This window comes from Vollenhovia emeryi, unplaced genomic scaffold (genome assembly GCF_000949405.1).
Source record: "Vollenhovia emeryi isolate VEMERY1.0 unplaced genomic scaffold, V.emery_V1.0 DF939132.1, whole genome shotgun sequence".
Lineage (NCBI taxonomy): Eukaryota > Metazoa > Arthropoda > Insecta > Hymenoptera > Formicidae > Vollenhovia > Vollenhovia emeryi.
The window spans coordinates 2598976-2616122 of NW_011967234.1; the positions used below are offsets into that span (position 1 = coordinate 2598976).

General features: G+C 42.9%; 1 protein-coding gene across 1 annotated transcript in view; it reads left to right on the forward strand.

Annotated features, from left to right (window-relative positions):
* LOC105568054 overlaps nt 1-17147 on the forward strand; it is an 89059-nt gene that overhangs the window by 45567 nt on the left and 26345 nt on the right. Inside the window, exon 2 of the mRNA XM_012023418.1 lies at nt 9654-9745. Within this exon, the coding sequence (XP_011878808.1) occupies nt 9654-9745 (92 nt within the window). The remainder of the gene's footprint in view (nt 1-9653; nt 9746-17147) is intronic.

The window sequence follows — 17147 nt, forward strand, 5'->3', positions numbered from 1 at the left end:
TCCATATACTCCACGCACATTGCTTCTCTTTTCTCTTAATTTTTCTCGCGAGCTTCGCAATGCGGAGCCGTACTCGCAAAAAATAAACGTATGTTTATTAAGGTTGCAATAAACATCGTGTAAATTGTACATATATTTTTATTTCTGAAAGATAAAGAGATATAATAAAAGTTATAGTGAGAGAGAGAGAGAGAGAGAGAGAGAGAGAGAGAGAGAGAGAGAGAGAGAGAGAGAGAGAGGGGGAGAAGAGAGGCAACGTACAGATACTCTCGATGGATGGAAGTAATTTACACGTTCGCTGGTTTGCTCATCGAAAAAGAATATACCCCGTTACGTTGATGTAGCGTATATAATATAAAACGAAAGAAATGAGACAGCGCTGAGAATTACGTGACGTGCATGCCGTGTGAGATACAAGAACGGCGCGACGATTATGGCCGTCACTCTTCGTTGAGAGAGAGAGAGAACCGCGTTACACGCGTAGGCCGGGATCGTGCCACAAGGACACGTGTGTGAGATTGGGATGCGGAGCCATGGGAACACGCAGATCCGCCTTCGCATGTGCACCGATCTGACGCGCGGGTTTACCCGCCGCGTGGCCGAATTAGCTCTGTCCTAATTGTCCGACGCTAATTCGCCCGCGGCCATCGCGCCGTACCGTCGTGCGAGAGCCGCCCTTTGCGCGAGCATCCACGTCGCAGCGTCTCTCCAACTTTCCGCTCGTGCGAGCTACAGCGATTGGCGAATCATAAAACAGCTCTTTCCGCCGTGATTTCATTCAATTTCTTCAATTGATGCTGAGGAATGTCAAATGGCTCTGGTCCCCTAAGCAAAGACGAGTTCTTATTCTGCTGCTAGTACAACGAAACTAGGTTCATTAGATACATATAAATCGTGCGAGTAATTAATAAGGCAGTAAAAGAGGTCGAACTGCAAGTACAAAATTCACTCCTACTTTCCAACTGATAGTTTCGGTAATTTCTACTTTTGCCAATTTAGCGTTAAAGTAGGTACTTTTAAGTAGGGGCCAAAGTAAATTTTTAGAATTAAAGATTTAAGGGAGGAGTAAAAAAATATGTCATCAAAGTAGGTTATCGCTGGTCTATGTAGGTGTGTAGATTAGCTAAGTAGGTGTAAATTATCCTTAAAAGTGTCAAAATAGTACCAAAATTTCGACTCTGGTATACGTGGTTAAGACAATTCGAAGCTTAACATTAATATAGTTCGAACCAACAATTTACCGAAAAAGTAATTTTCGAATAAAGTTCTTCAACTTCGTAAACTCTTAAACTGATTTACAAATCCATAGTTTCGATCATAAATGCGAAGAGTAATTTTGAAAGACACGAAGAGAAAAGTCAATGAATCGAGAATAAAAGTTCAGTCGGGCATTACAAATAAAACATGAAAAGTACACGTATAAAGATGACGTCGTTGAAACTTCGATCGTCTTTACACTTCCGGTATACCGTTCTCGAATTTCTGCGATAGGTTTTGTTCCCGAGTTATATTCGGGAGTGGAAAGTGGGCTACAAGTTGTTTCTTTCCCCGACGAAAGAAACTCACACACACACATATATATTTGTATGGAAAATATTTAATGCAAGAAAGAAAGGTGCGAACAATTTTCGTCTTCCTTTCCTCTTGTATCCGGGTCGAACGTGGCAAAATTGTTTTTTATTCGGACGTAATCGAGCGACGGCTTTCAGTTCGCTCTTCGATTTTTGTCGAATTTGCGACACCTTTTCAGGTCAATGACACGCGCGCGATACAGTTGCTTGATTAATGACGTGGACGGATTTGTATTCGACCATTCGCCTGTGTAAGCTTACTACGACAGACCAGATGGCGGAGTCTAGTTGGCTGTGCTATCTGCCCTATATAGGATGACCCACGCCGTAAATCAGGATTATCTTGGAGCCTCGACCGAGATATGGAAAATGGCTGAAACAAATGTCGTGTCCCTTTCCTGAAATATAATTTCCATTTACCCAAATATCTCCGAATTCGCATAATCTTCCGATCATCCTAACGCTCTCAGGCCCGGGCGATGTTTCAACGTTTCTCTCGTGCAAATTCTCATCGTTCGCTTACAGTTTAGCGTACTATTATAAATGAAATATGCGTAATTACCACGTGAAGAAATTATTAAGTTTTAAATACCACATTTCAAACGAAATATGTGGACAACGAAAAATATCGCCCATTATTGTTAAAATGTTCCATTTTCTTTTTCTCCGAACTCTTCGATGAATGCAGTACATAAATTATTTTGTATGGTAATTAGAAATCATAAACTGTTATATTGTTTGCACCGAACGTTACGTTACGCGATGAAGGCACGTGCAGTAACAATTCTAGCAACTGCAGGTAGTATATTTACCGATCGGACGAATGGCAAACAATAGCAACGTAAAAGTTGCAATCATCGTAAATCCCTGCGTCGTATCGCAGATATCAGCGAGCGCGCGGCACGAGTATCGATGTAGCTTTGAGAAACGCTGCCTTGCCAGTGGCAGTAGGGATGATTCACGTCGAGTCGCGAGAATTCACGCGATACACAGCTGATTTGCTACGCGATGCTGCATAACCGGATCCGATTTCCTCGTATCGCCGTGCGCGCAGCCATGCCACTTGTCCGACAGGAAATTAATCGACAAATCGACCAGCTGGCGTAACGAGTTACCCGATAGGCTTAAATCCGTAATTGTGATAGCCGTAGTCATACACAATCCAATCGTCTCGGAGTGCGAGAGAGTTCGACTCGCGCCCCCGTTTTGTCTACCGGTGGACCAGGGGGTCAATTCTGTATCTTGCAATATAGTGAAAATGCTAAAAGTGAGCTTTGTCTCTTTCTAAGAAGTCGGTTAGTGAGAGACAAGGCTACTCACTTTTAGCATTTCCACTGTAGTGTACCCTGTTTAAAATATTAGATAGGCAAGATGCAGGTAAATGGCAAGATACAGAATTGACCCCCAGAAAATCAAGGTAGAAACTAGAAGTCGTAGACTTATACAGGTAGACTGCGCTTTCATGCGGGCGAGCTGAAGACAAGATTTGAAAGACAGAGTCCGTCCGTAATGCTGTCTCTCCCTCGCGTAAAAAGAGTGAGAGAGACCAACTCGCGCATTAGACAGACACCATTACATCTCCTCTCTTCTGCTTATCTCTACACTTGTGTGCTAAACCTTAACCTAAGCCTAACTACTTATATACTAACATTACGGTCGCTATTGTTCTCTCTTTCTCTGTGCCATCTTCAAAACCTCTCACGGAGCGCGCGGTCTATCCGCATAAGTCCATGGTAGAAGCACGAAGCTCCTTCAAATGCGCCCTGTCACGGATGCGCAACGACGCGCGTGTTTCGCAACTTAGAAACGTCAGGCAGGGAAATTCGTGAGCGCGCAAAATCCCGCGCGGGATAATAACGGCGATGAGATAGGGCTAGAGCGTAATATATACATACATAATAGCTAACAATACGAAGCGCAACTTGGGAAACGCAGCCGGATCTTCGTAAATGGCAATTTTACGCGCAACTTTTCCGCCGTGTCCAGAATTTTGCTCTTTCGAAAGCGCGCGTCGCTCGCGCCTCGCTCTATGTAATCGATATCGAAATTTTTGTTCGAAGGATAGCTAGAACCGATAAAATTGTGTCGCGCAGACATACGTCGAGTGTGATTCTCATCCCGGTCTACATTTTGCGTCTCTCCCTCTTTCTATATTGGTGAAACGCAAAGAACATCCCGAGAATTCGTTCGAAGTGACGAGGAACTTTATTTTGGAAACTGACGAATCCAAAGAGGCGCGGCGCGGCATCATTCGCAGTTTAACGCGAATCTCATTAGCACGTGTCCCGCGCGGCGTCACTTGTGCAAAACCGCGCGTGCGACCGTAGTCATCATCGCGGTATTAGTCGGCATTACTTAAACATTAAATATTCGTTATTCGCGCGCGAGAAGCGCGTCGGCCGCCGTGACAGTCGGAGTTTATTTGAATTTAATCACGGGGCAAAGTGCCCGAATTAACCGGGATACATGGTCTCCGTGAAGCGGCGAGGAGGAGGAGGAGGAGGGGGAGAAGAAGGAGAGGACAAGAGGGAATTTAATATCCGCTGTGAGCGAGCGCATTCGCATACGGCATACGAATAATAGACAGGACAGCTGGACTGGCCGAATTGTCCGAACAAATTTGCCCGGGCGCCGTCGCGGAAACGCACGCGGGAAAATGCTCGAGAGAGAACGCGATCTCTGCAACGACAGCTCGGTTTATGCGGTTCAGTTTGTCCGACGCGCGTCGAAAAATTCCGCGCGGCGTAAACGTCCTTCTCTTCCTCGCGCGTTTTTACGACGGACAGGTATCGTGCACTTGCGGCGTGGCGGAGCGAGCTTGACGTGGCTATCAAACGCACGTCACACCCGGTCGGCATGATTCGTTGTTGCTGTATCGGAGCTCACGAGCTGTTATTACAGTTCGCCCGATCGCGCTCAAATATTTTCACGATAAATATCTGAAAGGTTTTTGCGATACATTTGTGCGAGATGCTCTTGCTGTTATACGTGTGGAACAGTTATTTATTTCGCTAGACTTCCCGAGTCGAGTATTTCGTCCCAGAATTAGCCTCAATTGTTCTATTCTGTCTTCATTTGGACCCGGAGTCGATTTGAAACTCCAATTTGAGACCCAGATGCGTAAAAAAATTGTGTTTAAGCTTATTCTAAACCGCAAAAAGAACGTAATAAAATAGTTCATTCTCTTTGAAATCTCTTAGGCCGAAAGGATCTACCGAACTCCTGTTGATTACACTCGGATTGACCTCTTTACTGCTAAAAGGAAAGCGGCTCTTTTCAGGCCTATCTGAGGTCAAAAATTAAATATATTTTCTCCGACACGAAGACCTTAGCTCGACCTCGTTGCTCCCGATTCAAAAATTATACGAGGCTAAACTGAGGTCAAAATATTCGACTCGGGTTTTGTCGAGTTGAAACTGAGATACGATTTTTAAACTACGTAGTTATATAACAATAAATTTATTGCAATGTACAACAATGGAATATAAAAACGTACCATTGAAGAGAAAAAGAATGTTACGTGCAAAAAGTGAGGCAACAGCGAAATGTTGCTACGAAGTCCACCGATAACAAGAAATAACAAGAAAAATAACCATATAACACAGATTACAAGAAACAAAACAGAAACGTGCGCGCAAAATTAGACATTTTATACAATATTTCTTGTACATTCAAAAAGCATTTTAATTGGCATCTCGCGTATTTGTTGTATGCTGATTATCAAGAATTCTTTTTATAATTTCGCGCTCAAGATTTTCCAATTTTTCTTCTTGCAAAGCACACTTTACGTTTTCGGTGGACTTCGTAGCAACATTTCACTGGTGCCTCACTTTTTGCACAAAATATCGTTTTTCTCTGCACTGGTTGATAATGTTAGATTCGTTTTCTCAATAACCGCACATTGAACGCATCTCTTTAAAGAAACAGTCGATTTTATTGAAATTACCCGAGTCGACATTTTGGTATTATTTTGACTCTTTTAAGGATAATTTACACCTGCATAGAGCAGCAATAACCTACTTTGATGACATTATATTTTTTACTCCTCTTTTGAATCTTTAACTCTAAAAATTTACTTTAGCCTACTTTAATGCTAAATTGGCAAAAGTAGAAATTTCCGACACTATCAGTTTTAAAGTAGGAGTAAATTTTGTACTCGCAGTTCGACCTCTTTTACTGTCTTAGGTCCTACTGTATAATAGAATTAAAGGGTCAACCGAGGGGAGAACCGCTGACCAAAACCTTGTACAACAATGCCCACTAATGCCCAGTGGGCATTACTTTATCTTATTATCTTATTTATCTTGTTTTATTTTATTTTATGTTATTTTATCTTTATAATGCCCCAGCAGGGCCTAATGCCCAAACTACTGCCCAAAAAATACCTAGCAGTGCCCAGTAATGCCGCAAATTTGTACTTTATACCACAATGCCCTCGGCGGTTTCCCCTCTGATTCAACATACGGCCAAAATTTCGACTCGGCTAATGCTCGATGTATTTCTAATGTAAATCAGTATTTAAATTTCGCACCGAACGAGCATCCATATGTTCGACGCGCGAAGATAAAAACACCCATATCCGGTGAGGGGCCCCGGATAAGGGTTGATGGCACTCGCTTCTCGAAACGCGGAGGCGAGAAGAGAAAAAATTCGATGAGCTCTCGCTCTCCCCCCTCCTTGGCCGCTGACGCCTTCCTTGGCGCTCTCGGATATTTGCGGGATCCGTTTTTGCCCGCGACTTCTTTTTATCGGCGTCGCCATGACGTCAATCTCGCTCCCATAAGAGCGGTCGCACATGTGCGAGATTCCGCGCGCGGTGGCCTCGCGGACGAACTTGCAACCCGTCCGTATACTGTTGCGCTTTAAAGAGCCAATCAAAATTCCACGTTGACCCACTTTGTGACTGACCAGCGGCGCTATAACGCGACTCCGATGCCTGATAATCGCTCCCGAACGTGCATCGCGATCCTGCCCGTCACAGGAAGCTATTATCGTCGCCGTGCACCGGCGTGTCATCCAGATTGCATACGAGGCAAGCCGCATGAATAAGGGAGATCCCGATGCTCCGCGCATTCGGTAGAAAGCGATCTGGAAAAAGTTTGCGTTTATCCCGCCTCGAGTTCAACTTTGGAAACGCGTTTTGAGAGATAAGAGATATACAGCTTCTTCCGCGGGAGCGATTCCTCTTACTTGATTTGGTAGCGAAGTGACTTTTATAAACGATACGTATGCACCGGAATCCTCCGAGAAGACGTAGTACCTATGAAATAGACATTCAGTCAGAGAGAAGTAACTGTTTTCTTGGGAGCTAAAACAATTGCTCCGCAAAGTTGCGCTTCCCGATTTTTGTTTTCCCACGCGATGAGCATCCGCGGGAACAACGGCGATCGATCATCTCGCGCGCGCGCGTGTGTGTCCTTTTTTTCCCTTTTGGAAGGCAAACGCTATAATTTTCTTACAGGAACAAGCACTAAATCAGCAATTTACCGTCACTGTGTCGAAAACGTTAAAATGGATGACTCCACAAATCATGATCCGAATATTTTATTTCGGAGCGTGTCGACAGTTCGTTCGCGGGATACCGTATCGTATGGCCGATAAAATAGCACCGGGGCGTTTTTAAACGCGAAAGTGTTGTTCCCGATCAAATTTTCGCAGTCAGCGTACCGAGGATTTATTATCGGCCGAATAATTGCCGATGCTGAATATGCATTTACGCGCCTCCGATTTGCCGATACCGGGCCCGCCGATATTGTGCGCGAGCGAATCGAATTGAAATTCACTTTTCCGCGGCGCTCGCGGGAAGCGGAGGAAACGTTAAGCAATAATTTCAGTCCATTTACCACCTACACAGGAAGAATTAGCGGGCTTAATGTGTAGTTGACAGAATGACGAATCGCGCCGGCCGATCCCCCTTCTCGCCTACGCGCGCAATACGGTTACATTACCACGCTGCGATGTTGAAACGCAACGGCGTATAAAAGTAATGAGTTAATGAGCGTAAAGTTAAATTATTAATTAATAAACTGCCGCGTTAAATCAAGTAATTTGAATATCTGCGTAACGTTAAAATAGAAATTTACAAAATAATGGTTAAATTATTTGCCGAGATAATCCCAAGCCGATAAATATGAAATTAGTAAATTCAATAAATGTGCGACCTCGACGTATCTACAAGTCGTGTCCGACATTTGCATTTTGAGGAGCTTACGCGTAAAATATATTTGGAGATTTCGATGTATAAAATAATACGTTATGTACACGGAGAGAATTCTCTCTTAAAATTTATCCTGCAAATCGTGTAACCGTGGGACGATATGTTATTTCCAAGAATTTTGTGAGTTTTTGGAAATTTTACCATACGTTTTACTAGTAAAATTTTGAAAAACTCTAAAGTTCTTCAAAATGCCACGATGTTGTTCCACGATTACATGATTTTCAAGGCAAATTTTAAGAGAAAATTCTCTCCGTGTATGCATTTGCAGATTTTCATCGTATCGTAAAGTTTAATTGAATTAAATTTTGTTATATACTTTTAAAATAAATCACTCGCACAAACGTTCGGGCCGTTTACGAGCTTGTCGGAATTGCTCTCGCGCATCTTTAAACGGCGGATCCGCCGGATTCGCAGCCCGCTTCTCCTTGCGCGGATGAATGCAAATAGTCGGAGTGGCATCGTTTCGGTACCATCGACTTCGTTCGCTCGAGTCAACAAAAACAAATCTCTATGCTGTCAGACGGGTCGATAGTTTTGGTACTGCGGGAGCGCCGTGGACGGGGCCGCAGTTAGCCGAATTCGCGAAAATAGCGGCCAGACCGGAGATGCTGAATTTACTCGTTGCAACTCGTGCCGATGTCAAGGACTTTCGTCGATGTAATTACGTCGCCGCTGCAGCGAGGGTTGACGTTCGTGTAACAACTGTAACAAACGGGAGCAGTTTCCCGCGGCGCAACCGCGAATGCTGCGACGGAAAGAGTAGCTTCGTTACGCGTCGTTGATCGCAATGTTCGATTGAGCCCAAAATACCGCTCTATTTGCGGGAAGGCCTCTCCGATTTTGGGGAAGGTTTTACGTGCGAGTGCCGGGCGTCGCGCTCGATTGGCTCCGCCAAATATCTCGTGCTTTGCCAAATTTATCGACGTCCGGGCGGGAAATATAATATTTAATACGTTTCGTTGTTTATTTTAATTAAACGGCGAAGTAGCGAAGCCCTTACAGCGTTTATACAATCGACTGCAAAAACAGTCGACGATAGAGTCTAGAAAAAATTTTTTTCAACTTTTATATTTGAGTATTTCGCGTCGCACGCACCGTGATGAATTTAGAGCAGTTTTTTCCTGGTGGAAAATTGAATATGTTTGCTCGCGGTGCGAAATTTTGCGACAGTGAAAAATTCGTTTATCGATAATGAGGGACGCCAGCTTAATGGACGTTAAAACGCTTCGTCAGTAGTCGGATAATTACTTATTGGCGGGCCGTTGAATAATTTTTGACGCCAACGTGGTCCTTCGGTGAAACGTTAAATATTGCATGCGACATACTTTTTTTTGCACGCGCATCTCTTTTTGGCGCGTTGCTTAATTTCCATGTAATCGAATGCATAAAGGTGGAAAGCGGGCGATGTCCGGTGTATGAAAAAAGGATGCAAGAGCAGGCGGCTCCCGATCGATATACCAACATTCACCAAGTATATTCATTAATGCGGAAGCTTCGTAAAAAGCTTTGGAAAACTACGTATTACGATGTAGACTCCGATGCACCCTTTTTTTCAACGTTGCCTGTCGCTCGTTAACACTTGAGTAGTTCTACAAGAGTCACTCGACTTATAAAGTTAGGTACTGGATTTAGTACGAAGTAAAAGCTGCACAAAGTGCCTTTAACACTGCAGGCAGAAAAAAATATAAAATGGTTTTATCGGGAAAGAAAGGAATTTTTCAAAGTTTCGTCGTATCCTCGAATCGTAAATTTACATTATGTCTTTCGCCGGAATTGAAGGTAGAAATGTCCGTCGCATTACGCGCTTTTAAGAACGCGAACGTTTTTACGTCGGTTTAACTCATTCATTACGATTATTGTTGCAGGTCCGTCCGCAGACTTTAGCAGGCACACACTGGTGAGACCGCGAGTGTATCACGGCAGAACGAAAAGGCAGATCTCGTCAACCAAAGAGAACGTGAGTTCAGTTAGATTTTTTAATGAGGAAGTCCTTAAAATCCCATAAAGTAATGTATACGCGCTTTATATCCCGAAGCTTGTAAAATGCGGCTCAGTTTCGATCACGATGTATCGTTACTTGAAAAGGAAAACACTCTACAAAAGTTCAGTGAATCAGCTCTCTTTCATTCCTCTTTGTCCACGGTCTTACGTACAGGTCTGGAAACACCGGTGATGGGAGTAGACTCTCTTAATGTCCACGTTTTTACTTGGATTTTCAGCCGCGTGGTGCCGCGTATGATCTAGGAGTGTCATGTGCGACCACAGAGTGGTCCACTTCTATATATTATAGATCGCTAACTGAAGCGTTGGAAGTAAAGCCGCGTCGCCATCTTTAATGTAGGCAAAAGTTCATTTTTCGCTCACGTCCTGGGAGTTTTTGGAGCCCGATATCTAACGTCTTCACGAGACCTTTTGTTTGGTGCCTACTTTGTAGCCAAAATGGAATGCGAAGAAAGTTGGGCCGATCTTGTCTCACTCTTTCGCCAATGTAACGAATCTTTCTTGTAGAGAGACTCCGCTTTGCTCGCAACCAGTCAATTGTTTGTGCGACAAGAAATTTTAATTGAAACCATTCGCTGACGCTTCACTTTCTTCACCCTGTCCTATGGTAGCCACATGAAATCACAGTTTAGTTACGCTCGCTTCGATTACCAAGCGCACCGGATATTCCGGAGACTTGGCGAAGGCCAAAGCCCGCGATCTGTGACCTTCGGCATGGCGCATTGTTCACTATCAGCCGCGATCGCCGAATAGCTTTTTTTCCGCGAGATTTTGTGCGGCTGCACGCGGTGTTCGCCATTTGCTCGGGTGGATTACGATGCGAAACGCGCATCGGCGACGGGTGCAACAATTTCAATGCAAATGTCGCGGCGTGCAACGAATACAAAACCCGCGAGGGTCGCCGTGCTATTAGATAGGACGGCGCTCTCGAATAGAGAGAGAGAGCGAAAGAGCGAGCGAAAGAGAGAGAGAGAGAGAGAGAGTTCGGCCGACGTTTTTCCATTGCAAGTAACAAATTCGGAAAAATCCATTGGGGGAAAATATACAACAGAGACGCTGCTATCCGAAAGACGGATATTTCGGTTTTATTCTCTTGATGCCCATCGAAGAGCTTGTTTTCAAAAGAAATCAAAATTTTTTTGTGAAAACAAAGAAATACATTTCCGAAAATATATCTATCGTCAAGCGAATAAAACTATTGACGACCAGTTGCAAAGATGTTTGATTCTTTAGAAATCTGTCGCGATTCTTTCTACGTTTTTCATAGACTTGTGATATTAGAAATGGCTATACTTATTGATATTGCTTTGCGACTATTTCAGACTCTATATCTCGAAGTATCTGAAAAATGTTCTTCTCGCGCAGGATAGTGGATTAATTTCAGTATGTTGAAAGCGAGTATTGTACTCGTATGGTCAGAGAAAATAAGAACATCTTTTAGTCGGCTACGCAATAACATTTCCGTTTACTGGAAAGGCACGTAACGTCGAGGAAGATATAAAGTAACGTTTCATTTCTGTGAAAGCTGTTTTGAATACAGCGCCGTTCTTGTACTTTTATCCTATCTTCGCCTCTTTCTGGCGTAACGTACCACGTAATGGAAGATGGCAGGCAGAAGTGCACACTTACAGGAACAACAGCGGAATTTACATCGGGTGTACACACGTCTCGGTGTCGTCTCTCCTGAATCCATTATTTGGCGGGTGCCACAATGGACCTGCACGTACGTCACTTTACAAGTACGACATGTAACAAACATACTCGCGATAGTTCGCATCCCTCTAAATTCCGGCCGATAAAGAAACGAAACTCCACAACTTGACCTTTGAATTTGTAACGCGACCATAGGATTTATCTATTTACCCTACGGTTTTACGTTAAGACTAAATATCCGCATATTCCGGGCAGAAAAGTAGGAAAGATAGAAAAATATTTATTAAATTTGTTTATAATTTATACGCAATGATTCAAACTTACTCTTATATAGATGCTTTTAATTACAATAATATTTTATTTATTATTATGTAGGTACATGGGGAGAATTTTCTTTTAAAATTTCTCCTGAAAATTATATAATCGTGTGACAACGCGGCATTTCAAAGAATTTTCGGGAAAGTTTTCATACATTTCACCAGTAATGATACTTAGTATACATTTTACTAAAATGTATGGTAAAATTTTTAAAAACTCTCATAAAGTTCTTCAAAATGCCGTGTTGTTCCACGATCACATGATTTTCGGGATCAATTTTAACAGAAAATTCTCTCCGTGTATTGCTAGATACAATACTTCTCAAAGTATAATTTTTATCAATCTTAATACAACACACAAGTTTGCCAGAAAGTAAAATATTTCATTGTCAGGCTTTACAATATTAATTTTCCACGCCATAGTTCGTATTTCTTCACTACACTGACAAAAAAATTTTTTTAACAAAGTAAATAGATTTACTTAAAATTACTTTTTTACTGAAGTAAAGTTATCAGTGTATATATGTAATATTACCGGTAAACTAAAACGTACGCAGATGCGTATCTATGGGCCAGGGGACTGGCCATATCGCACCCCGACGAGTAAAGTAATTCTGTCGGACAATATCGCCCTGTTCCGTGAGCACATAAATACAACAATAAAAAATGTCGCGGCGGAATATCACGCGGGTGGCCTGCGTTTTAGTGGGGCGTTCTTATGGGACATTGAAACGTCGTTAACAATTCATTTTATTGGCCTCCGCCCAGCGCAGTCGTCCGATCGCCGTATATTATTATACACGTACAAAGCGCAATAACGTCGCAAGGCAGGAGCTCTCTGGCGTAAAAATGAGGAAAATGAAGAGTTACGGAAAGAATTGCTGAACCGTGTGAAAATTAAAGTTAATTATGTCGCTAAGAACATTATGATTTAAAACAATGGGAGATACGGGAAACCTTGAATTTTTATGTTGAGTCAGAAATTTTTTAAGCGCGTTTAAAATCGCGAGTTACGGCATAACTGTGCGGGGAAAAAAGGGGCCGTGGCGGAAAACAGCGCGTTTTAGAAACCAGCGACCATGGGCATTTCTGCTCTAATTTTAGGAAGCTTTTACGTCGATGGAGAACCTAGGGCAATGTGGTGTCAAGTTCCCCGCTTTTAACGCTCTCTCTCTCTCTCTTTCTCTTTTTTTCCTTTAAATCCGGAAATGCCTGCGCTAACATTTGGAATTCTAGAATTGCGAAACAAACTTCAACCACCGCAATCTCGAATGCTGCGACCACACGGCGTGCGCGTATGTGTACCGCGTGCTCGTTGGTCCGGATAAGAGATAACTCAACACTAGTATCTACTTTGGTGTTGCCAAATATAGTTTACACCGTTTGACATGTGATTCTGCGGGAACGTAGACGTGTGCGAGTTTACCGCGGCTACGCTCGGCTGTACAAGATTCTAGCGTGTGACTTGCAGACCGTGATTTAGTGACACAAAAGTTGCAGCTCGCGTGCACGGCTTGGCCCTGAATAGACTGCGAGGCAAACTTCTTGATTGATGCTAAGTGGAATCGAAAAGAATACAGAGTCGGTCTAACAAGACGATGGGAAAATATAATACGCGCGTACGCGCATCTAGCCCATTGAATTTTGCGGATGTGCAACTAAGCGCATAATCGTGCACAGTAGATCGTCGATATTAAACGTTTCTAGGCAACTTTTGTGAATACAATTGTTTATTTTACTGTCGCAAATTCCTGGGGTAGATCGAGTTTACATTAATAAGCGATCGCGTTAATAAAACAAGCGAGTTTTATTATCTGACGCGACAGATTCTTATAAATAATACAGCACGAAAAGCTGTGATCAATACGAACGTGCGATGGAACGTGTAATTGAAACGTACGTAATTAAAAATATGGAATTTTTCGTTCTGTTAAAGTTTAAATTCATCACTGGTATCGTTTGTCAAATTCGGGCCGTTGATTGTCCGAGTTTACGGCGATACGACCAAATGCAAACTACATAAACCTAGCGATTTAGTCTTCGACGAAGCGAGTAATTGACCTCGTTTCTCGTTATCGCCAGTAGACAGTATCAATCCGCTTAATAGAAACACAGCGGTTATAATTCCCCGCAATCCAACATCTCAAATAACACGCATCCGACTGTTTTCGTATTTCTGCGTCTATTGCATGTGCGTAACACGTGATATCTATTGATTCCGGGATACGAGAATCGTGCCCGTCTTGAAAAGCGAGAAGACAATGCTTCGCACGATGTTTCCGGCGTTCGAGCCTTCCTGCAACGTGCCTAAAGCGAGATGCGGAAAACCGTGAAAACTATGTTTAGATGAGAGAAATTGTACACGGTCGGAAGACGTTACGTCCGGTAGAAAAGATTAGGAAACTGCGAAAGTCTTAAATTCCTCACCGCGACATACAGTAACGAAAGAAATCGGTTGTTTAGTTGTAGCCTGTGTTGTGTTCAGTTAATATTGGTCTCAGTTATACAATTGTCCCGTTATATAATTAATCATTAAATTTCACTGGTTCTCTACATTCACAAAACAACATAGAAAAATTAGCAGAACTTTTTTCTACACACAGAGAAAACGAGTAACTATTTGATTTTGTCTCTCTCTCTCTCTTCACTCGCTTCTCTCGAAGTAACATAATTGTCGCTGCGTTAGCGATCCCGGAATGCTTCAAGTTCATAATTGCTTCAATAATCATTGATTCAGACATAACTTGGAGCATCTCGGGGCTCAAGCTCTCGTGCTGTCGGAACGCGATTTCGCTGCACCGAAATATTATCGACTCCAGGCGAAATCGTCTATCGAAACCTGTGGAGCGCGGTGTCGAGGGGGGAGATGCAATTAGGTGATTAAACGGCTAATATGCGCGGAAGCCGCGGAGTGAGTAAAACGCAATATCGGTCAATAAATTCCCGATGGAGTTCCGTTCGGCTTTATCGCGTGCCACGACTTTAAAACCACCCCCGCGCGGTTATTCCTGACTGGTAAGAGGTACGATGAAAGGGGTTGAAAGGAGTGGATCTCCCCTTATGTGCGGCTCGAGCTTTACGGGTTTCGGCGCCCGAAGTTTACAAAGGAGAGATAAAGTACTTCCGCAAGTGCTGCGATCGCGGTCGTGCGAGTCGATGGCGTAGAGGCGTCAGTGAATGATGTTATCGGTGTTTATCTATCGCTAACTTCAGTGATCGATGGAGTATCAAAATAAGCGAGCGAGAATGTAAATTGAAAGAATGATTAAATGATGGTATTTATATTGATCGATGGGATTGTTAATTTTGGCGGAGCGAGAGTTTCCAGCCCGTGTAGTAACGTTATCCTGCGCTTATTAGATCAGGTCTTATTTAATTAGTAGATTATATATTCTTGGCTACGTGAAACGAGGTCGAGTCTACTTCCACGAGTATGAAGTTTCGCTTGTTATTGTTATTGAAATTAATGTTTAATTAACATGTACCTGCGAGCAGCGCGCTCGTACGACTTTCCGAAGATTCTCCAGCGTGTTACTTGGTCGTATACGACTAAGTAACAACCTTTCATCTCCCCGACTATTACCTTTTATGTAACGAAAAAGCTAACTTCCTAATTTTAATACGGTCTCAATATTGCGGTGCACATACGTACACAAACATCATTGTGTTCGTAGGCTATTATATTGATGAGATTCCGCAACCCACGGAAGGCAGATGGGCATCTCTCATGATGCCAAATTTCGTTTATTAATACATTACAAAATTATTACAAATTATTATTACAAACGTATTTTGCTACGTTCACGTTCAATTAAATTACATGTCGAAATCCATTTTTTACTTTTAAACATTAAAGCGCCTGTTATCCCGACTTTTAACCGGATAGCAAGTTAACGAAATTTTTCTAATTAAAGCTTCGAATAATATCGCTGAAAACGGAACTGTGTCGTTCGCAGGGCATAATATAAATTTCCCCATTAGATTGCGGTAATCATACAGATAATAAGTTCTTTGTCCGCATCTGCCAGCGGCAGTGAACTGCGGAAACGGGACTTCCTCTATTCGCGAGCTCTCAATGTTCGTCTAGGACGACGAGAGATTAAAGATTTCTTTCATTCCACAAAGTAACCGCGACGGATCCCCTCTGTAAGTAGTGTTGTTGTGCACCATCCCCGCAGAGCCATAGTAAATGTAATCTAGAGGAGACCAGAAAATGCGGAAAGTTCAGGTTCACCGGACCGGGAATTGTACATTGAAACAACAACGTATATCGAAAATTGCCCGTCCGCATCTCTCGTGCTCTCGACTTCAAACTGCGCTGTGTACCGCGATAATGAAAATGCTATTATTCAAAACATAATGCTTACGAACTTAATATGTATTTATAACATTTCAACGCTGAGAAAAGTATCCGATTAAATATAATCGGATAATCCAATTACGTAATAACAAACGGATATATCCGATGAAAAATATGATTGGTTTTTTGATCAAATTTCATCGTTAACTGCATTTTATTGGATAAATTTCATCGGATATGTACATAATTTAATCGGAAAAGTTAACCATCGGAAACACCATTTAATTGGTTTATCCGATGGAAATTTTTCTCACTGTGTACAAGATATTGGTCAGCGGTTTCCCCCTCGACTTAGGCCGATATGCGACGCAGTAGGAAATAAACTCCATTATCTTAATTTAATAATCACTTAATTACTCCGTTATCTTCGTAATTAAATTACTCCGTATCATTCTATCTCTCTAAACAATTGCTAAAAATATAATTACACTTGCAGTTCATATTAGAATATATGATGTTAACAAATTTCGCGTAATAGTCTCGCGATAATTATCACGTTGCAATTGTGCTTTTGCGACGTAAATAGCTTGTAAAAGCGCCTACGAGTTTTGTTGTGCATTCTTCGCGTGTGAAATACCGTTGGAGAGAGGGAAAGGTTTCCACAAAGGAAACACAGAATCGCCGTAACCTTGGCGTGGTCGTGAGAATGAATACGGCAATGCGCGCGTCCGTGTGCGTACGCGGCACGCGTGCGGAACGCTCGATTTCCCGATCGTCCCGGCGGGATTCGCGCAACTTCTAGCCGCGCGAGACCAAAAATAGCGCACACGAGACACGTGCGCGCACAATACTGGAAACACGTGTTTGAAAGGCCACTCGATGGACAATTTATAATCGCGTTCGCAAGCGCGATCGGCTAACAAATCGGGGGGAGAGTCTGTGTTTCGCGAAAGAACGTCGAGCGATGGAGTCCGGCGTTGCGCGTGCGGCAGAAACATTTCTCTCGGCAAGCGGCGGATATTTCAACTTTTCGAAAGTGAGAAAGCCTAGGGGAAGACGGCCCGCATTTTTGCGCCGGCATCGTTGCC